Genomic DNA, 20,000 nt, shown 5'->3' with positions numbered 1-20,000 from the left:
CTCAGATTCTCTCACTTCCTACGCGGACGCGTTACCTCTAGGCCATCACTCCACTCCCTCAGAGATAACATTGACAGTTCAGTGTGGAGCGGGGGGAGGGGGGGGGGGGGGGCTAGGGGGGGGGACACTGCCAACCCCAGCTGGAGAAAAGCTACCATCCACGGTTGTCTTCTAGAGGATTCATTTTGTTGTAAGCACATCGTGTGAATGGAAAATTTCCCCAGTGCAATGTTTGTTATAAGAATACTTCATTGATAATGTATCTCATGAACTATATTTGAGCATGCAATATAATTAGGGTAAGTAAATAATCGTGAGAGAAAAATAGGTCAAGCTTTGCTAGATGAAGCGGCATGCAGGGGTGTGTGTGTGTGTGTGTGTGTGTGTGTGTGTGTGTGTTACTTTGTGCATTTAAGTTTGTGCATACACAATTATGTGCATGTGCGTGCGCACGCGTGCGTATATTATTCTTGTTGATGTTCATGTTGCAATCCATTGTTTATTCTACAAACACAGGAGAAGTGCACATGCAATAATAAATACCCCCCCCCCCCCCCCACACACACACACACACACAAAGGCAGACAGCTGGAGTCTAATTCAGTAAGTGTGCATTTTTTCCTAAACGAAATACTGATGTGCTGCTGACACAAAATGTTTCTTTTTTTTTATATTAGCTTCTATCAATCATACCGTCGAAACAAAAATCTCTGCCGAGGGGAAAAGTGTTTTCCAAAACTGTATGAACACTCATTCTGCCGATCATACAACAAAATCAAAAAAACAAACAAAAAAAACAACCAAAAAAAAACCAGAAAACCCAGGCAACTCCCTATTTTAGTATCCTGAATTCAGGGTTGTTTCTTAATGGCAATTTTCATGCATAGTTGTCCCAGTATCAACAGTAGATGGCGTGACCAAAATTTCTGCGGTCTTCGATTCTATTTTGAAGGTAAATTGCACTTTATTTTGATAGACATTCAGTCCAAACATTAATGTTCAGCCATCTTGTCAGGTTCACAAATCGTCCGCAATGACGCGACATTCAGTCTGTGTCGATCAAAAAACCTATATTTCCGTTTATACCCCCTCCCCCAAATTATTCACACACACAAAAGAAAGAAAAAAGAAGAAAGAAATAGCGGTTTGAGTGTGACAAGTCTCGGTTCACGTTCAATGATATGGGTCATTTAGCGTCGTTTTAAATCTTAACTCTTGATTAGAATGATGGATTACACGGCATATGTTGTTGTTGTTTTTTTCTTTCATAATCATGTCTACATCGTAAAACACATGAAAATATCAAACAGATCCCAAAATTCAAGACATCGAGATAAGAAATTACCCCGAAGACCCAAACCAATAAAAGAAACTATATCTTTTCAAACTAAAAAAAATATGTACGCAAATCAACAAAAAAGAAACATCTTATTACCAAAAAAAAAAAGGAATCTCCAAACCCAAATACAAAACGCACAAAAAAGCGTCTTCATACCAGGACTTACCCGAATGGTTCCCTCAGAGGCCTTTCTGTTCTCGCTGTCGTTGTTGTTGTGGCAGAAGAGCTTGCGACATTTGCTGCACGTGGCCTTGAGGAGGTAGAAAACGGACTTGGGGCTGATGATGAGGTTGAAGGGGGAGGGGAGGGTGGAGCCCTCGTCAAAGTACCCCATCCATAGCTTGGAGCGAGAGAACTTCCATTCCATGTCGGCATGGTTCTGGAACAGTTAAGCAGTTTATTTGAAGCGTCATAGTAAACTGAGGGTAAACAAAAAGGAAAACAAAACAACAACAACAACATATATATGAATAAATGCACGAATAGATAAAATTAATAGATTAACGTTTAAATAGATATGTATAGAAAGAAAGAAAGAAAGAAAGACAAACGTGTACAAAACAAACTCCGTCATTAAAAAAATAAAGAAAAAAATAACAGTACTTTATCAGACAGGGACTAGACATAGCCTATACATTACCCGTGCGCACATCAAAGCAGTTAAAAAAGAAGAAGAAGAAGAAGAAGAAGAAGAAAAAGACAATGAAAGGAAACCCATGTGTCAAAATACTCTAGGAAATGATACCCAGTGTTTGTCCAAGAGCTGAAAGGGCTTGGATAAAGCCTTTGGAAGACCTACATTCGACTGGGGGTCAGGAGCTATCTCTGATCACACATACCCTTACGATTCAATTTCTCTCTCTCTCTCTCTCTCTCTCTCTCTCTCTCTCTCTCTCTCTGTGTGTGTGTGTCATTCCCCTACACATATGCCACAATCACATACATATTTATAACAACGCGCGCACGTACACACACACACACACACACACACACACACACACACACACACACACACACACACACACACGTATTTATGTGTGAATGCTCATGTCTCATAAACCTTAAGGTTCGGTAATAATAACACAACACACACGCACACGCACACACACACACACACACACACACACACACACACACACACACACACAAAGAGGGAGAAGGGGAGGAGAGAGAGGGGGAGTGAGGGAGAGATGGAGATAGACAGAGAGACAGACAGACAGGGAGAAAGAGAGACAGAGCAACACAGAGACACAGATAGAGAGAGACAGAGAGATAGCGAGGGAGAAAGAACGAACGAACGAACGAATTTTAATGCCATTAAAAAGCTGCTCAGTCCATTCAGCAGTGCGATACAACAGACATCAATAGAGACAGACAGACAGACAGGCAGAGTCAGAGAGAGAGGGAGGGAGGGAGAGACACCACCTCTATGTCCTGGAAGGAGTTGGACATCATGAGACAGACAGACAGACAGACAGAAACTGGTAGAAAGAGACACAGAGAGGCAGACAGACAGAGACAGATAGAAAGAGACACAGAGACAGAGAGACACAGACACAAACACAGACAGATAGAGTAGAAGACATAGAGACAGAGACAAACAGAGACAGAGACACAGAGAGAGGGAGAGAGAGAGAGTACCTCAATGTCCTGGAAGGAGTTGGACATCATGGCGATGAGCATGTTGAGCAGCAGGATGATGGCCATGCCGTGGTAGGCGATGAAGAGCAGCTCGGCCACCATCTGCGTGAACTCCTGGCCGTCGTTGATCTGGATGCTGCTCGGGGGCATCAGGGAGAACATGGCCCAGAACAGCGTGATGTAGCTGGCGAACAACCTGCAGCAAGGAGGGGGGAAAAGACGAGATGCAATGCGAGACATTTTATTTAACTCCCTCAGTACGGCCAGTCCTCTCTTCTTCTCTTTACAGACTCCTCGGATGTCCAGTCGGTGTCTGAATGACCCAACCTTTAGCTTCCATCGTCAGAACTGTGGTATTCTTTGTCAACATTCACGTCTTTAGTATAAGAGCCTTCCGCTTGCAATATTTTGATGATGGTAATTGGAGTGAAACGCTGTTAACGTCGTCTCTTTCGCCGTTCGTATGGAGAGAGTTAAATTAATTTATTCATTTGTGTTAGTTAGTTAGTTAGTTAGTTAGTTAGTTAGTTAGTTAGTTAGTTTATGTGTTTATTTATGTTTATCCTATACATTAAGAATACCTACATATCGTGTGTATCATCTTGACAGCTGTCGAACAACCTACAAGGGGCAAAGACATGACAGCTTGTTGATTACGAATTAATTGTTTATCTATTTATTCATTGATATATTTATTTATCTATTAACTATTCATTTATTTATTAATCGTTTATTCATTTATTTCTTTATTCATTCATTTTGTTTATTTATTTATCTATTTATACATTTGTATATTCATTTATTCTTGATTGCCCTAGACATCTAGAATAACCACAAGTCAAGAGTTATCCTCTTGATAGCTAGCGAACAACCTTCAAGTGGCATAGACAAGAATGGTCTTTATTTCTTTTTTTTCAGTCAAGTCAGTCACTCAGTCAGTCAGTTATTTAGTTAAGAAGAAGAGGAAGAAGACGAAGAAGAAGACGAAGAAGAAGAAGAAGAAGAAGAAGAAGAAGAAGAAGAAGAAGAAGAAGAAGGAGGAGGAGGAGGACGAGGAGGAGGACGAGGAGGAGGACGAGGACGAGGAGGAGGAGGAGGACAAATCCAACAACAATAACAACAGCAACACTCACGTGAAAAAGACATTGTCATCGCCCGTGTCCTTGTAGTACCAGTAGAGCTGGTTGAGGCCGCAGGCGAAGGAGGTGAGGACGAGGAAGAAGATGAAGAGGAACTTGGCCACGTCGATCAGCATGCAGCCCAGTGAGATCTGGAGGGGGCCAAGGTGCTGGTTGGCCTGTCAGTGAGTAATAATAATAATGATAATAATAATATTGACTATAATGGTGGTGGTGGTGGTGATACTACTACTGTTACAACTATTGTCGCCGCCGCCGCCACCGCCGCTGCTGCTGCTACTACTACTACTACTACTATATAATAGTAATAATAGATACTTCTCCCGCACTCTGTCCAAAAAACTTCTCCTGGCGCATTACAAAACACATGATACTAGCAAGGACTGTTGCGCCTGCTGGGCACAGCCAGTATGAAACAGTGATTGAATCTGAGTAAATGAATGAGCAAATGACTGAAGGAGAGAACTCATTTTATCGCTCTCGTTACTTGTGATCCAGCCGACCAGAATGGATGGATAAGTAAATCAATAAAGTTAAAATGGAGACAAAACTAAGCTATTTAATGAGTTAAAATTAACCAATATATGAATAAATGAATGAGTAAATAAATAAATAAATAATAAATAAATAAATATATAAACAAATAAATAAATGGATACAGAAATGAATAGATAAACAAACAAACAAATAAATAAATAAATGGATAAATGAATAATTAATCAAATAAACGAATGTACAAACAGATGGAAGATAGGCAGAATGAATGAATGAATGAATGAATGAATGAATGAATGAATAAGCTAGTTTTCATATATGGATGTGTGCAAATATACAAAGTACAGTTTCAGATCAACATTGTCGTCTGATTTTCTCTGCATCTGTTTGTCCTGCTTTGGACTTTTAACCCAACGGTAGACAAGACAACACAACACAACACAACAAAACACACACCACACAACACACACCACAACTGTCACCCCACCTTATCCCACCAAACCACTCCTAACCAAACTTAGACTCCACTAGACAACTCTCCCACCCATACCCACTCACCCCTACCCAAACAAAATAACATAAATTCCACCCCACAACTGTCCCCACCCATCCACCCATCGATCAGTAACAAAACAAAAAACAAAACAAAAAACCCTCACCTGGAACAGGTAAATAATCCGAGCAAAACTGAACACGTTGGCGATAGCGAACAGTCCTTCGGAGATGAGCGTAGGGTCGTTGGTGGGCCAGTCCTTGCGGACCATCTTGCGAGGCCCGTAGGCTCCCGATTCCACCTGGAAGAAGGCCACCACCCGCAGGGCGAAGGTGGCCAGGTAAAGGGAGAGCATCATGAAGTCCAACCAGTTCCACCACTGCCGCACATAGGCCCGTATTCCCTCCTCCCAGAGCTGTTTGCACTCTGCCCATACGAAGCCTGTGGGGGGAAAAAAACAAACACACACACACACACACACACACACACACACACACACACACACACACACACACACACACACACACACACACACACACACACACACACACACACACACACACACACACACAAAAACCATAGAACTTCTCGTCGTGACATCTTTGATGAATGGCTGAATCGATGGGTGGATGGGTTGATGGAAAGGTGGGTGTGTGGGTGGTTAAGAAGATGAATGAATGAAAGAATGAATGACTGATTTAATCACTTAATGAATGGATGCAGATCGTGTGCCTCCTATAAAATTAATGCCCGAATAAAATGGATGACTGAATAAACTGAATAAATGAATGGAAAGACATATCAAGCGCAATCACAAATCCATCACATAATCTACACAAACACGTGACTTTAGGGTTTGCCCGTGTCTTAAGGTTCTGGCTGATGCTTTTTTCATCTGTCCACAGGAAGTGTTTTGTGGTCACCGCGGGGGTGGAGGGTATACTTCGTGTGAGACACAATAACAAGGCAATCAATCACAAGAGATACAGCCACTGTTCATTTCCTGACATTATTTACCAGTGACGCACAAAAAGTGACCAGTCATTGTCTACAGGCTTACTCACCAGTGCCCTAAAAGACACAGCTCCCGGCCTTCTCCCTCCATCTACTCATCAATCATCCAAATGACAATACTCAGTGCTGGCCCCAAAGAACTACTTACTCACCATCGACCCACACGTTATCTAGTCCTTGTTCACAATGTAACTCTCACAAGCACAATACACTAGTCATCCACAGTAACCGACTCACATGAAATGACTCACCCATGACTCACAAAAGACGCTACTCATTTGTGACTCATAAAACACTGCTGCGACTCACAAGACACCACTACTCACCTGTGACCAACACAAGACACAACTACTCACCCGTCACCCCCGCACAAGACACCTCTACTCACCAACCACCCACACACAAAACACCACTTACCTGTGACCCACACACAAAGAAACCACTTACTCACCCATGACCACACACAAGACACAGCTAATCACCTGTGACCACACACAAGACATCACTTACTAACCTGTCACCCACACACAAAGATACCACTCACTTACTAACCTGTCCCCCCACACAAAGACACCCCTTCTCTACCCGTGACCCACACACATTAAACACCACTCACTCACTCACCCGTAACCCACCCACACAAAGACACCACATCACACCACACTTACTCACCCGTGACCCACCCACACAAAGACACCACACCACCCTCTCACTCACCCTCACCCCGCTCACCCGTGATCCACCCACACAAAGACACCACATCACACCACACTTACTCACCCGTGACCCACCCACACAAAGACACCACACCACCCTTGCTCACTCACCCGTGACCCACCCACACAAAGACACCACATCACACCACACTTACTCACCCGTGACCCACCCACACAAACACACCACACCACACTCACTCACTCACCCGTGACCCACCCACACAAAGACACCACACCACACTCACTCACCCGTGACCCACCCACACAAACACACCACACCACACTCACTCACCCGTGACCCACCCACACAAACACACCACACCACACTCACTCACTCACCCGTGACCCACCCACACAAACACACCATACCACACTCACTCACTCACCCGTGACCCACCCACACAAACACACCACACCACACTCACTCACCCGTGACCCACCCACACACAAAGACACCACACCACACTCACTCACTCACCCGTGACCCACCCACACAAAGACACCACACCACACTCACTCACTCACCCGTGACCCACCCACACAAAGACACCACACCACACTCACTCACTCACCCGTGACCCACCCACACAAAGACACCACACCACACTCACTCACTCACCCGTGACCCCCACACACACAAAGACACCACACCACACTCACTCACTCACCCGTGACCCCCACACACAAAGACACCGCACCACTCACTCACTCACCCGTGACCCCCCCCACCTCCCGCCCCCCACAGAAAGACACCACACCACACTCACTCACTCACCCGTGACCCACCCACACAGACACCACACCATACTCACTCACTCAATCGTGACTCACCCACACAAACACACCACACTACACTCACTCACTCACCCGTGACCCACCCACACAAACACACCATACCACACTCACTCACTCACCCGTGACCCACCCACACAAACACACCACACCACACTCACTCACTCACCCGTGACCCACCCACACAAAGACACCACACCACACTCACTCACTCACCCGTGACCCACCCACACAAAGACACCACACCACACTCACTCACTCACCCGTGACCCCCACACACACAAAGACACCATACCACACTCACTCACTCACCCGTGACCCACCCACACAAAGACACCACACTCACTCACTCACCCGTAACCCACCCACACAAACACACCATACCACACTCACTCACTCACCCGTGACCCACCCACACAAAGACACCACACAACACTCACTCACTCACCCGTAACCCACCCACACAAACACACCATACCACACTCACTCACTCACCCGTGACCCACAGGACGATCAGCCACTCTAGTTCCGATGGCTTGGGACCCCTCAGCCGCTCCCGCTGGGGCGACACGTCCACGATGTCCGTGGAGGCGCAGATGAGCAGGAAGAGGAAGACCCCGAACGATGCGCTGTGGTAGAGGAACTTCATGAAGGGGCTCCTCAGCAGCTGCCCGATCTTGCTGCGCGGGAAGACCAGGTAGTAGACAGCCATGAAGGGCAGCAGCAGGATCAGGCCAATGCAGGTGAGGAACTTCATCACCCCGTTGCCCTTGCGCCAGCCCGGCAGGCCCTCATACCAGATGGAGGTCAGCAGCTGCTGGCAGTGCGGGTGGGCCACGAACTGGTTTGTGTGGAGTGGACCAGTTCGTCGTCGTTGTTGATCGAGGTTTGAAATGGAGGTGGGGGTGGGAGTGTTTGGGGATAGAAAGGGAAAGCGAAAAGGGTTTTCGTTTACTTTGTATTTATCTGTTCATTCATCCATTCATTCATTCGTTTATTCATTCAATCAGTTAGTTAGTTGGTTAATTTGCAATTGGACCAAGAGCAAAGCGAAGTCATTTACAGCTTAGTATTTTTGTGAAGGACTATGACTCTCAAACTAGGAGGCAAGATTGCACTGGCTCTTAGTGCTGCAGCCTTGGGGGCTAGCTGGCCTTTGGGAACCATGCCAACGCCAACTCTCATAAAACCCTAAGAGTGGGGATGTAACTTGGGTTGGAAACTCTCCATTAATTTGGGGACAGCAGTTGCCTCCTCTGCTGTTCTGATGGTCACTATACGACTGACCATCATACATAGTTAGTTGGTTGGTTGGTTGGTTGGCTGGTTGGTTAGTTTTATTCATTTCATTAATGACTGGCCGATTTATTGTCTATCTATCTATCTATTTATCTATCTATCTATTTGTTCAGTGATTTACAGATTGATTGATTGATTGATTAATTGATTGATTTATCCTTTCTTTACAGATCCTGCTTGAATGAGTAGAAAGAAGGACGAAGGTTTGTAAAATTGGTGAAAGTCACTTTGCCTGGTATGTTTTAGAATTCACTGAATGTTTTGAGAACAGATTAGATATCTGAAGGTTAATCCTTCTCTGTTCATCTGTCTGTCTGTGAGTTTGTGCATCTGTCTGTCAAGCGCGTTGGGTTACGTTGCTGGTCAGGCATCTGCTTGGCAGATGTGGTGTAGCGTATATGGATTTGACCGAACGCAGTGACGCCTCCTTGAGCTACTGATACTGATACTTATACTGTCTGTGAGTCAGTCAATCAGTCAGTCAGTCAGTCTATTTGTCTGTCGGTAAGTCTCTGTCTTCGTCTATGCCTCTCTTTCAATGTCTCTGTCTGTTTCCACCTGCCTGAGTATCTATCTGAATGTTTGTTTGTCTGTTGTCGGTATCTATATGTCTATCTATCTCTACATTCCCTCCTCATCCGCCGCCCCCCTCACCCCCCCCCCCCCCGCCCCCCCACCCCCACCCCAACCCCCAGCTATGCACACGCATACAGCCTGTCTCCAGTTCCACATCAGCTGACCTGTTTCTGTTCGTACTTGAGAGCCAGTTTCAGACGGGACAAGGTGAGTTTGTCCGCATCTACCTCCTCTTCTTCCTCCTCTCCATCGTTCACCTGAATAGTCACACAGAGAACAGGTTGAAGACAGGTGGGTTCGTTTGAGAGGCCCGGTGTCTCGTGCATATCCCAAGTGATCGTATGGATGGATGGTTGGATGGGTGAATGGGGCATTACATGAATGAATGGATGGATAGATGGATGGATGGACGGATGGACGAACGGACGGACGGACGGATGCAACAACTGATTGGAAGGCAGGCAGATTGTATGCGTGGGTGGATGGATGGATAAATGGAAGGAAGGAAGGATGGGTTGGTGTGTGGATGGATAGTATCATGGATGGGTGGATGGAAGGAATGTTATAATGAAGGTTGAAACAAGGGACAGGTGTGGGTGGAATGATTGATAGATGGAGGGATGTATGGGTGGGTGGGTCGGGGGGGGGGATGAATAGATTTGCGTGGATGGATGGATGGATGGATGGGTGGATTGACGGTTACAACAACTGATAGGAAGGTAGGCACGATGTATACATGGATGGATGGTTAGATGGAAGGTAGAATGTGTTGCTGAGTGAATGGACAGAAGGATGGATGGGCGGATGCATGTAAGAACAGAAAGGAAGGTAGCTAAGTATGGGTGGGAACGGATGGATGAAACACAAGATGGGAAGGGAGAAGGAACGGGCGGCTGGCTGGCTGGCTGGATAGATGGATAGATGTATAACCATGCTGGTAAGGAGGCAGACAGAAACGGTAGATGGGTAGACAAGCGGGCAGGCGATCAGAAGAAATACTGACAGACAGAGAGACAGACAGACAGGCAAGCATACAGACAGACAGATATGCAGACAGACAGACAGATAGACAGATACATACATACATACATACATACATAGACAGATAGATACAAATAGGTGGGAGAGGGACATAAAACCAAGCAAAAATCCCAACCTCCCTCAAAACTATACCCACAAAGACGCACCCACTAACCCACCATCCGCCCCCCTCCCCCCCACTCTCAACCCACCCCACACACCCTCCGTCCACCCAACACTCCCCCCACACCCCCCCTCTAGAGAAGCCACCTTATTCAGCACAGCGACGACCTCCTTGGAAGACCAAACCCACAATGGCACACCCACCTATCCCGAAACACCCTCCGCCTATACCACAATCCCCACCCCCCCACCCACATCCTCACACACCTCGAATTGCCTACTCTTATTCGGCGCAGACACAAAGACACACCCACCAATTCACCAACCCTCACACCCTCCCCCCACCCCACGATCCCCACCACCCTTCCCCCCCTCTGGAAGAGTCACGTTATTAAGTACAGTGATGACATCCTTGGAAGACAAAACCTACGACACAGCCACCCACTCAACCACACCCACTCCACAACCCCCTCCCCCACCCATACCCCTATAGCCACACGCCTACACACCCTAAACCACCCCCACCTTATTCGGCACGACGATGACCTCCTTGGAAGACCCACAACCCACAGAGACACACAAACCCACCCCCAAACACCCTCCACCTACACCGCAACCCCACCTCCCACCAACACCCCCACATCCCATCCTACAAGCCATCTCAACTTATTCAACACACTCGAAAGATCATACCCACAAAGACACACCTACCCGAGCCAAAAACACCGTACATCCACACCCAGACGCACCCCCCACCCCCACCCCCCACGCCCACCACCCCACCCCCACTGAGTCTCCTCAACATATTCAACACAGCGATGACTTGATCGGAAGACCAAACCCACAAAGACGCACCCCCCGTCTCCCCCCCACAAGGAACCACCATCAGCTTATTCAGCACAGTGATGACCTCCTCGGACTAGACACACAAGCACACACACATGCGCGCGCGCACACACACACACACACACACACACACACACACACACACACACACACACACACACTCATACACACACACAACCCAACACCGTCCATCCACACCATTACCCCTTCCACCTACCCTCTCCACCACCACCAGCCCTCAACTCCACACCCCACACCCCCAAGTCTCCTCAACTTATTCAACACAGCGATGACCTCCTCGAAATACCCAACCTCGCCCCGCAACATCCACCACCAACACCCCTAAACCCGTATCCACCCCAGCCACACCCCTTCACCCCCATACAACCCCCTCCCACACACCCACACAACAGGAAACCCACACCACACTCTCACACCCCTCAAGAACCACACACACACACACACACACACACACACACACACACACACACACACACACACACACACACACACACCTTATTCAGCACAGCGATGACCTCCTCAGAGGAGCGGCACTGCTCCAGCAGGTCGCAGGCGTACTTCTTGCACTGGTTGCTCAGCTGCAGGTAGGAGTCCTTGAACTCGTTCTCCCGGAGGGCCAGGTGCTCCAGCTCCCAGGACAGCTGGAAGGCGGACAGGATGGGGTCCGGGCTGGTGAGGGAGATCCAGGCGGGGCTGGCCAGGGCCCGGTACGTGTTGATACGTAGCAGGGAGTGGCGGAGGCTGTCCGCGTGCACCTGGGGCCCCGAGAGGTTAGAGGGATGAGGGGTGAGGGTGAAGGGAAGGGGTGTGTGTGTGTGAGTGTGCGGGAGGGTGGTTGGGTGGGTGGGGTCAGGCGTTGTGAGGAGGATGGGCAGGTGGGTGGAGGAGAGAGAGAGAGAGAGAGGTGTGGGTTGTGGGGAGGGATGGCGAAGAGAGATCAAGGGTCGGGGGAGGAGAGGCAAAGTAACGAAACGAGAGAGACAGAGAGAGGGGGTGAGAATAGAGAGAGAGAGAAAGAGAGAGAGAGAGAGAGAGAGAGAGAGAGAAGGGGGTCGGGGAGAGGGAGAGGGAGAGAGGAGAAAGAGAGGAAGAGAAAGGGAAGGAGAAAAGGGGGGTGGGTGGGGGTAGAGGGTAAGTGGAGAGGTAGAGAGAGAGAGAAAGGGAGGGCAAGAGAGAGCGAGCGAGAGAAAGAGTGAACTGCAGAGTAGGAGCAGTATAACCATCATCATAACCATCATCAATATTCTTCTTTTATTATTATTATTATTATTATTATTATTATTATTATTATTATTATTATTATATTATTAGCATCATCATCATCATTATTGTTCTTGTTGTTGTTTCGTTAATTAATATCATCATATATCGCCACCACCATCATCATCATCATCATCGTCAATGTTATCGCCACCACCACCACTATCATCATCATCATCGTTACGATGAAAGGACACCCTCAGGTGACCGTGACGACGCCCCTACCTTACCTGTGCTTGACACCTGCGGCAGGAGCAGGACAGCTGGTGGGGCCGCTCTATGTTGGCCCCGTGCAGCAGCAGCAGCTGCAGGATCTCGAACTGGTTGCAGTGGGCCGCCAGGATGATGGGCGAGATGTCCGGGGAGTAGTCGAAGCTCTCCTCGTGGTGCCGCACCTTGGACCAATCGGCGCCCAGCATCTCGCGCGTGATGGAAGGGTGCTCGATCAGCATCTGCAGAGGGGAGGTGGGTGGGTTGTGGCGGTGGGGGAGGTGGGGTGAGGGGTAGAGGAGGGGCCGGGGGGGGGGGGGGTGCGGAGGGGTGTTACAATACAATACAATGCAATACAAATACAATTCAATACAATCAATGCAACACAGTCAGTCAAACCAGTTATTCATTCATTTATTCATTCATTCGTTCATTTATTTATCTACTAATTCCTTTATTCATCTGTTTATCTGTTCATTTATTTATTTATTTTTCTATTTTCATGTCTACTGGGATTATTGCATGATTTATCACTTTGATTATTGTATGTATGAATTACTCTAAGCAGGCATCGAAAACATTCAATGACTTTTTTTGTGTGTATTTTTATTAGATGACTGTGATTCTCGTATAGTCTTTAGATGTTTTACACCACAACGTAATTCTTCTCGCTGAGATATTTGAATAAGTATTCGGCAGTCTGTATCCTGTACCAGTGTGCCTCTACAATCTTGTAGACTGTATTCTGTATTCTGTAACAGTGTACAGTATTCTGTATTCGTTAACAGTGGACGTGCCTCCACAAGCTTGTAGACAGTATTCTGTACTCAGTAACACTGGACGTGCCTCCACAAGCTTGCAGACAGTATTCTGTACTCAGTAACACTGGACGTGCCTCCACAATCTTGTAGAATGTATTCTGTACTCAGTAACAGTGGACGTGCCTCCACAATCTTGTAGACAGTATTCTGTACTCAGTAACAGTGTACGTACCTCCACGATATTGTAGAATGTACTCAGTAAAAGTGTACGTTCCTCCACAATCTTGTAGAATGTACTCAATAACAGTGTACGTTCCTTCACAATCGTGTAGAATGTATTCAGTGTACGTACCTCCACGATCTTGTAGACGCCCTCCCTGATGGCGTAGAGAAGAGCGTCCCCGATCTCCACGCCGTCCTGGCCCAGGAGCAACTCCACCAGCTCTGTGTTCTCGTTGTCCACAGCGATCTGGATGGCCGAGCGGCCCAGCATGTCCGTGCAGTTCACAGACACCGGGTTCGGGCCTGGTGGAAATAACCGGCAATTTGCGACAGGGTCAAACTTTACTGGCAGTTTGTAACAGGGTTGACTTCGCCGGCAGTTTGCAACAGGGCTGACTTAACCGGATGGTTGATTTAAGCGGTAATGGTGACAGGATTGATTTAACCGGAGGGTTGACTTAACCGGCAATGATAACAGTGTTGACTTAATCGGAGGATTGACTTAAGAGGTAATGGTAACATGTTTGACTTAACCAAAAGGTTAATTTATCCGACAATGGTAACGGAGTTGACTTTAGCCGAGGGTTCACTTAATCGGTCATGGTAACATGGTTGATTTAAGCAGAAGGTTGACAACTGGTAATGGTAACATGGTTGACTGAATCGGTAATGGTAACAGCGTTTTCTTTTCTTTTTTTTTCTGAAAGGTTAATGTATATTCTTTTAAAGATGTTAAGCGAATGCGACCAATGCGAAAGAAAACAATTTAGATATAATGAACAACGTAAACAACACTGGCCAGAGAGAAAGGGCAGATGCATGAAGAGAGAAAGGCAGACAGCCTGACAGAAGATTTGCAACTGACAGAAAGCAGTCAACATGACACGGCAAGGAAGTAACAGATACAGTCAAAGAGAGCATTATGAGTTGACTTAACCTGAGGGTTGACTTAACTCTCTCCATACGAACGGCGAAAGAGACGACGTTAACAGCGTTTCACCCCAGTTACCATCATCAAATTCTTGCAAGCGGAAGGCTCTTACACTGAAGAGGTGAATGTTGACAAAGAATACCACAATTCTGACGACGGAAGCTAAAGGTTGGGTCATTGAGACACCCACTGGACATCCGAGGGATCTGTGTAGAGGAGAAGAGAGGACTGGCCGTACTGAGTGAGTTAAACAGCAATGGTAAAAGGGTTGATTTTACCAACAAGACCTATAGGGCAACATTTACAGTATTGACTTAACCGGCAATGTTAACAGTGCAGTGTTGACTTAACCGGCAATGTTAACAGGGTTTACTTCACCGGGGGTTGGCTTAACCGGCAATGTTAACAGGGTTTACTTTGCCGGGGGTTGGCTTAACCGGCAATGTTAACAGGGTTTACTTTGCCGGGGGTTGGCTTAACCGGCAATGTTAACAGGGTTTACTTCACCGGGGGTTGGCTTAACCGGCAATGTTAACAGGGTTTACTTTACCGGGGGTTGGCTTAACCGGCAATGTTAACAGGGTTTACTTCACCGGGGGTTGGCTTAACCGGCAATGTTAACAGTGCAGTGTTGACTTAACCGGCAATGTTAACAGGGTTTACTTCACCGGGGGTTGGCTTAACCGGCAATGTTAACAGGGTTTACTTCACCGGGGGTTGGCTTAACCGGCAATGTTAACAGGGTTTACTTCACCGGGGGTTGGCTTAACCGGCAATGTTAACAGTGTTGACTTAACCGGCAATGTTAACAGGGTTTACTTCACCGGGGGTTGGCTTAACCGGCAATGTTAACAGGGTTTACTTCACCGGGGGTTGGCTTAACCGGCAATGTTAATAGGGTTTACTTAACCGGGGGTTGGCTTGAATTAATCGGCGATGTTAAAAGGGTTTACAAAACCGGGGGGATTGGCTTAACCGGCAATGGTAGCAAGGCTGACTTAGTTTGATGGTTGACAAAACGGGCCAGTGATAACAGGGTTGACCTTACCGGCAATTGTTAGGCGTTTTTATACAGGCCATGCTTGATGTTTCCTCCATCATGTGTCGCTTAAAACAACACTAACAACATCAATCAACAGGAAGAACACCAGCAAGAGCAACGACGAAAACAACGATAACGATGAGAAGATGAAAATGGCGAGGATAATGATAAGGTGGAGGAGAAGCAGGGGGAGGAGGAGGAGAAGGGGGATCGTGCTACTGCCGCCACCACCACCACCACCACCACCAATTCCACCATCACCCACGATCATCATCCTCTTCACCATCACTATCATCATCATCATTATTGTCATCATCATTATCGTCGTCTTCATCATCATTACCATCGTCACCATTACCAAAATCATCGTCGTTACCATCATCACCATGATGACGATGATCATCATCAGGACCATGCCTCACCTGCCAGACACCTCATGACGGTGGGCTTGTCACCCTTCTCCACCGCCTCCAGGAAAAGCCTCTCCTGGGGGTCCATGGTGTGTCCCTGCTTGATGGTCTCTAGGGGGATGGGGCCGTGGTGGCACTGACGACCGCTGGTGTAGAACGACTTGCGCTTGCCCACCCCGGAGTTCAGAGCCTGGCCCACCATCTCCGCGGTGAGGATGGGGAACAGGAGGATGTTCTGCGGGCCGCTGCCTGGAAAGGACAGACAGAAACAGGGGTGGGTTGAAGAGGAAGGGTTGGAGGTATAGCTTGTATTGTTTGACAATGTCAGAGTGAACCTTTGTTATAGCAGATAACCTCTTTTAAATCTCGTCTCAAAACTCACCTTTTCCCTCAGCAATAAGTTCAATTGTGGCAGGTCCACTTCCCTTTTTGTTAGCTGTGCTTGACTATGTGTGTATACATATGTATGTGTACATAACTACATGCATGTATATGAATGTGTATTGTGTGTGCGTGTGCGTGTGTTTATGTACGTTTGTGCCTGCCTATGTGTGCGTGTGTTAGGGTAGCTGTTAGATACACATGTATGTTAAAATGCATGTATGCAGCGTGTGTATGTGTGTGTGTGTGTGTGTGTGTGTGTGTGTGTGTGTGTGTGTGTGTAGTCACATTTTGGTGTGTGTATGTAACATAGATATGATGTATTATGTTATCAAAAGCGTTTTTGTAAAGCACCTAGAGCAGATTTCTGGATAGTGTGCTATATAAGTATCCATTATTATTATTATTATTGACTTAACTCTCTCCATACGAACGGCGAAAGAGACGACGTTAACAGCGTTTCACCCCAATTACCACCATCAAAATATTACAAGCGGAAGGCTCTTACATTGAAGAGGTGAATGTTGACAAAGAATACCACATTTCTGACGACGGAAGCTAAAGGTTGGGTCATTGAGACACCCACTGGACATCCGAGGTGTCTGTGTAGAGGAGAAGAGAGGACTGGCCTTACTGAGTGAGTTAAATCTCTTCTTCTTCTTCTCGTTCGTCGGATGGACGCCCAAGTCTCCGCGTGACTGTGATTATGAGGTAGAAAATTTCAGAATTTCAAATCTCAAGCCGTGATTTTGAGATGTACTCTCTAAGAAGGGTAGTATTGAAAGAAACGGGACTTTCCTGTAAATCGAAGTATGGCCGTAGTTCTGTACCATGGAATGGCGCCTCGAATAAATTACGGTCCACATATACTTCTTTCGGATTATAAAGGCCAGGATCGCATGCTCATACCTCTCAGTTACATGACTTTTTAGATAGAGGTGTGTGACATTTCTGGTATCTTCTAGAACTCCCCCTTTTTGTTCTTATTTCTGTTGTAATTTTGCTAAAGTTCTCGTCAGACGCAGGTGGTCGGTTAGGTAAGATGTTTTATTACTGACAGCACAAAAAAAAAAGCAGTGAACCCAAATGAAAATGCCGAAAACAAAGGAAACAATAGAAAAGAGGAAATTTCTAGCACATGATTTTCAGAAGATGGGAGTACCACATACACTTTTAAAGAGCCCTCGGCATCGCCACGGGAGAGAAGAAGAAGAAGAAGGAGAAGAAGATGATGACGATGACGAAGGAAAAGGCAGATTCGCAGAAACAGATAACAGATGGAACATACGATATCCTAAAGGTGTGCCTATATTATTTATAAAAAAAAATTCTAATCGTATAACATCAAACAAATAACATTCGTACATGAACGAGGAAGTGAAAGTGCGACATAGAGGTGGGGGGGGGGGGGACCAAAGAGAGAGAGAGAGAGTGGGAAAGAAACAATGAGGGAGAGTGGGGAAGAGAGAGAGAGAGAGATGGGAAAGAGACACAAAGAGAGAGAGAGAGAGAGATTATGAATAATTGTACCAAAACAAAAGAAATCTGTTTCGTTCCAGACAAATTTATGCAGCTTAATTGTATCAGTCTCGACACGTGCACAAACACACTCACCAACACACAGAGACACGCACACCAACACACGCGCATACACACATACACCAACACACACATACACACACACGTACACATACCCCACACCCCCCACATCCCCACCCACACACACTCTCTCACAGAGCGAGAGAGGCACACACATGCAAACTCCCACCTGCCCACAAATCCCTCCCACACACACACACACACACACACACACACGCAACCACCCACTCACCACTACCACCACCGCCCCCACACATACACAACCGCTACCCCCCTCCTGCCCCCCCTCCCCTCCACACCCCCACTCACACAGAGACAACACAGACATAGAGACACACGCGCGCACGCGCGCATGCGCACACACACACACACACACACACACACACAAACACACACAATCTCTCTCTCTCTCTCTCTCTCTCTCTCTCTCTCTCTCACTTGTGAATAAAGCCATCTCATATTGAATAGGGTAAAATTCCGCAACCTTTTCCTTTTTTCTATCTTCTTTTTTTTTTTTTTTTATTCCTATTGTCTATTTTAATGCATCGACGCCATTACACAGTGACGTCTAAAACGGATAACATTTCACCGCCTGAAAGCAGTGAATCCGGCATGTCCTTAATAATGCACACACAGCTTGTTTAATTCCCAACCGGTGAATAACTCAGGCCCATAAAATCAATGGCCGCTCATCCAAAGGCCGTCGCAACCCACTCCACAAACGACGGGTGAAACAAACTATTGTCAAGCTGCCCTGAAGCGGAAATCCAAAACATCCGGAAGTGTCTCTTCACCGCGGCCTTACTCAAGACAAGGCAAGACAACACGAGGCAGGACATGGCGTGAATATTTGAGGAAGTGCCAGGGGGGGGGGGGGGGGGGGCACATGAAAATGTTACATAATTTTCATGTAACTAATACAAATATAGATAACATCTGGTATTGTGCCTATGATAGTTTACAACGGCCACACCAACTGTTTGGTTAAGACTTGGTTAAGACATACATAAGAAATATATTTAGAGGAAGAAAAGAAAAGAAGAAAAAAGTAACATACACATTACGAGAGATGCAGCGATATACACGTATGCATGCCAGAAGCATGCGTTCTCTTATCTACTCAGTTCTCCTGTATGCTTGTGAAACATGGACCCTTACAGCAGAATTGGAGAAGAGGATTCAGGCCTCAGAAATGAGATGCTTCAGAAGACTGCTTGGCATCTCTTATAAAGACCACATAACCAATGAGGAAGTCAAAAACAGAATAAGGCAAGCCATTGGTCCCTATGAAGACCTTCTCACCACCATCAAAAGGCGCAAATTAAAATAGTTCGGCCACGTAACAAGAGGAGAGGGCTTGCCAAGACAGTGCTCCAGGGAACAGTCAGAGGAGGAAGGAAGAGAGGAAGACAGAAGAAGAGATGGGAAGACAACATCACAGAATGGACAGGACTGAAGCTGAGCGAGGCGGTCAAATGTGCGAAAGACAGGGATGGATGGAGAGGACTGGCTGACAGGTCATCTGTAGCGCCCCAACGGCAACCGCCATGGGGCAGCTGATGATGATGATGATGATGATGATGAGCTGAGCTGATGCCAGAAGCGAGTGTGCATTTATTCCCAAACACAAATCGGACAAATTCGCTGTATTAAACAAAGAATGAAAAAAA

General features: G+C 46.7%; 1 protein-coding gene across 1 annotated transcript in view; it reads right to left on the bottom strand.

Annotated features, from left to right (window-relative positions):
• LOC143284157 (transient-receptor-potential-like protein) overlaps positions 1-20,000 on the bottom strand; it is an 81,490-nt gene that overhangs the window by 12,640 nt on the left and 48,850 nt on the right. The window contains exons 2-11 of the mRNA XM_076590817.1: positions 16,363-16,599; positions 14,098-14,270; positions 13,005-13,226; positions 12,009-12,269; positions 9,669-9,761; positions 8,125-8,470; positions 5,274-5,548; positions 4,114-4,277; positions 2,981-3,176; positions 1,506-1,718 (exon numbers count right to left, since the gene is read on the bottom strand). Coding sequence (XP_076446932.1) covers positions 1,506-1,718; positions 2,981-3,176; positions 4,114-4,277; positions 5,274-5,548; positions 8,125-8,470; positions 9,669-9,761; positions 12,009-12,269; positions 13,005-13,226; positions 14,098-14,270; positions 16,363-16,552 — 2,133 coding nt within the window. The 5' untranslated portion in view covers positions 16,553-16,599. The remainder of the gene's footprint in view (positions 1-1,505; positions 1,719-2,980; positions 3,177-4,113; positions 4,278-5,273; positions 5,549-8,124; positions 8,471-9,668; positions 9,762-12,008; positions 12,270-13,004; positions 13,227-14,097; positions 14,271-16,362; positions 16,600-20,000) is intronic.

Source organism: Babylonia areolata, chromosome 7 (genome assembly GCF_041734735.1).
Source record: "Babylonia areolata isolate BAREFJ2019XMU chromosome 7, ASM4173473v1, whole genome shotgun sequence".
Classification (NCBI taxonomy): domain Eukaryota; kingdom Metazoa; phylum Mollusca; class Gastropoda; order Neogastropoda; family Buccinidae; genus Babylonia; species Babylonia areolata.
This window is presented reverse-complemented; position numbering and strand designations above follow the sequence as displayed.